The 3,152-nt window shown below is 42.4% G+C and overlaps 1 protein-coding gene across 1 annotated transcript; it reads left to right on the forward strand.

Moving 5' to 3' along the window:
* The first annotated feature begins 1,192 nt into the window (after positions 1-1,192).
* Positions 1,193-3,152, forward strand: LOC105525713 (chromosome unknown open reading frame, human C12orf77). Its single transcript, XM_011961443.1, is given in 4 exon segments — positions 1,193-1,398; positions 2,270-2,412; positions 2,542-2,713; positions 2,715-3,152. Coding segments are annotated over 4 exon segments (429 nt in total). The 5' UTR covers positions 1,193-1,395; the 3' UTR covers positions 2,826-3,152.

Raw genomic sequence — 3,152 nt, forward strand, 5'->3', positions numbered from 1 at the left:
TTAGATGCCACTAAACTCTTCGTCAAAACCTAAGAAGAAACATCTGTTCACCAAGACATTCCCAGGAAACCATCTTTAGTGAGCTCAGCGGGAGGGCAGAGCACGGTTTTCTGCTTAACCAGTGAATTTTATATCTGCCAGATTAAACTGTTTGCATTCTCTTTGTGAAGACTATTTTATGTGGTAAAATAATAACACTTCTTCCTGCCATTTCTAGGATAGATGATAGCAGCTGTTAATAAAACGATTTGCAAACCACAAGTACCAGATTTAGTAAATGCTCAGCAAATCTGTCATCCGCAACCTTTTTGATTATTAATAAATGCAAGCTGGTATAGACTAGAACCTTGCCTCCCACCATTCAGTTAACCTTGTTATATTAAGCTTCTTGGCTGGGTCACACCAAACTTACTATAAATATCTCTTATTGGAACAATTCCTAAAATAGCAGAGTGACACATGCTTCTGATAACTGTTCTTCTGTCTCACTTCTTGTTATATGAAGTCTGGTTTTCTTCTCAGAGAACAGGAGAAGACCTACAATGAATCTCTAACTTTAAGAATTCAGGTGCCCCCAAGATTCTTACGGTCTATAAAACTACATCACCGCGTTTCACTAACGCACATTCCAAACGACTGAGCCTGAAAACGACAGGGCTAATTTAAACTTCCAAAAGCTCCATTGAAAACAATTTGAGATTTGCCTGTGGTGATGGCAACATATCTGGGCAATGAATCTAACTTTATCATTCTCAGCTACCCATCTTTTTTCCCTATTTGTAGAGTTTTTCTTTCCAGATTTGTTTCAAGTTTTCAGTTAACTCCGTCGAACCTCTAATATAGACCGATTGGAGGTTTGTCCCTTTTGCCACAAGCATTTTGAGGTTGAGGGACAACAGAACAGCCTACATCTGATATTGCTTTTCCCTGGTTAGGGCGGTACTTTCTTAGCATTCGATGACTAAAGGCCAGCATCAGCCAAAGTCTAATTATTTAGTGGGGGAGAACTCACCACTGTATTTTCGCTTGGCTTTCCCAGCGCTCCAAGAACCATCTGAGAACTGGGAAGAGAGAGCGGAGACCTACAGGTCAGATGATGTGGGTGGAGCTCTTTTCTACAGAGTGGCTTAGGCTGAGGTAAAAGAAGCTGGAGAAGAGAGCCACTGATGCACTGCACCTGCCTAGGTTGGAATTAAGATACTAATCACAGTAGCAGTGCCGGGAAAGATGCGTAGGAAGGATGAGGATGACAGGCACCATTTTGGTGTGCTCCCCACACAGCAATAACAGAAAAATAGTCCAGGCGCAGTGTCTCTCACCTGTAATCCCAGCACTTTGGGGGGCTGAGGTGGGAGGATCGCTTGAGCCCAGGAGTTTAAGATTAGCCTGGGCAACATGGTGAGACCCCCGTCGCTACAAAAAACAACACGCTAAATCTCACCCTGAGTATACTCTCTAATCAGAAGAAGGAAAATTATTTTTAAGTTAAATCTCATATATTTTTTTTTTTTTTGGAAATGGAGTCTTGTTTTGTTGCCCAAGCTTGAGTGCAGTGGCATGATCTCAGCTCACTGCAACCTCTGCCTACTGAGCGCAAGCCACTCCCTCTCCTCAGCCTCCCAAGTAAGTGGGATGACAGGGGCATGCCACCACAGCCAGCTAATTTTTGCATTTTTTGTAGAGACACGGTTTTGTTATGTTGCCCAGCCTGGTCTCAAGCTCCTGAGCTCAAGCAATCTATCTGCCTCATTCTCCCAAGGTGCTGGGATCACAGGTGTGAGCCACTGTGCCCAGCCCGGTCATCATCATTTCTATCACCAGGTGAGAGCAAAGGGGAGTCAAATACTGGGGAATAAGAACTGGGGCTCTGAGTTTAAATAACCTGAGTTCAAATCCCAGTTCTACTGCTTACTAGCTTTGTGATTTTGGACAAATTATTTAACTATATGTGCTTCAGTTTCTTCAACTGTAAAATTGCATCAATATCATACAATGACCAGCTGGGTGTGCTGCAGGGATTAAATGAGGTAATACACAGACGGCCCTCAGAACCATGTAGCACATTCTGAGCTCTCAGTCATGTTGTTACGATGCACTTTCTGAAACTCCTTTAACTTATCCAATACTAGATGTCCTCTTAAAGCACCAAATAGCACCTAGAAAGAAATGACCAAGTAACCCGCTCCTCTCATTAGATTTGCTGTGTTTAATTTCCCATGAAATAACGTATTATAACATCCATGCTTGCGATCTGCTTATCAATCCACAGATACTGAAACTAGCAACACCCAGAGACATTTCCCTCCCAGTCATAAAGGAAGCCAGCAGCAGAGCCAGAAATAATATTCAAATTCTGGATCCACTAGACCACATCGCCTGTCTGACAAATTACGCGCTTACTTCCTGCTTCAGGTGAGTCTATTATACCTGATGTTTCTCAGAGCAGTGAAAGGAATAACCTGAACAATAAATTCCAACGGACCTGTAATGAATTGCATTAACATGTTATTTCATTACTTATGTAAGATTACCTCCTGACAGTTCTAATAAGGTACCCACAATGCTGGGTTCTCTGCCCATTGGGAGCAAACAAGGGAACGTGCAGACGCTGGACAGCATACGATGGATGTCTGCAACTCTTGTACCTATCCCTGAACGCCGCCAGAAATATGCCGTCTCTACTGAAACAGCTTTTCCAACCCTGAGCACCTTTAGTGAACACGGAAAAGAGTGTAAAGGGGTCAGATGCAGACTTTACAAAAAGAAACCCAAGATGGAGATTCATGTTCAGTTATATACTGCAGGAAGGGTTCATAACAACATAGTCGTTTACTTGCCAAGTAATCTGAAAGCAACTAATTAGAGAACCTGTAAGGGATGCCAATCCCAGTTTTCAAAATGGCGTTTCAAGGAAATTAGATCTTATCATGTAAATAGGTCAAGAAATCCATTTAAATAACATCTGCTTCTCTCTAGGTAATCTACAATGTTGTTAGACTATCAGGCCAGTAGTTTTAAATACGTGTTGGAGCTCCAGGATTAATCTCTGGTTGATCCGAGGGAGTCACTTTGTCTAACCAAATATAAATGAGGTGGGAGGTATACGGTTGAGAGGCACTATTAAAAGAAAGGGGCCAGGTGCAGTGGCTCAT

The sequence above is a fragment of the Colobus angolensis genome, unplaced genomic scaffold (genome assembly GCF_000951035.1).
Source record: "Colobus angolensis palliatus isolate OR3802 unplaced genomic scaffold, Cang.pa_1.0 Scaffold550, whole genome shotgun sequence".
In the NCBI taxonomy this organism is placed as follows: Eukaryota; Metazoa; Chordata; class Mammalia; order Primates; family Cercopithecidae; genus Colobus; species Colobus angolensis.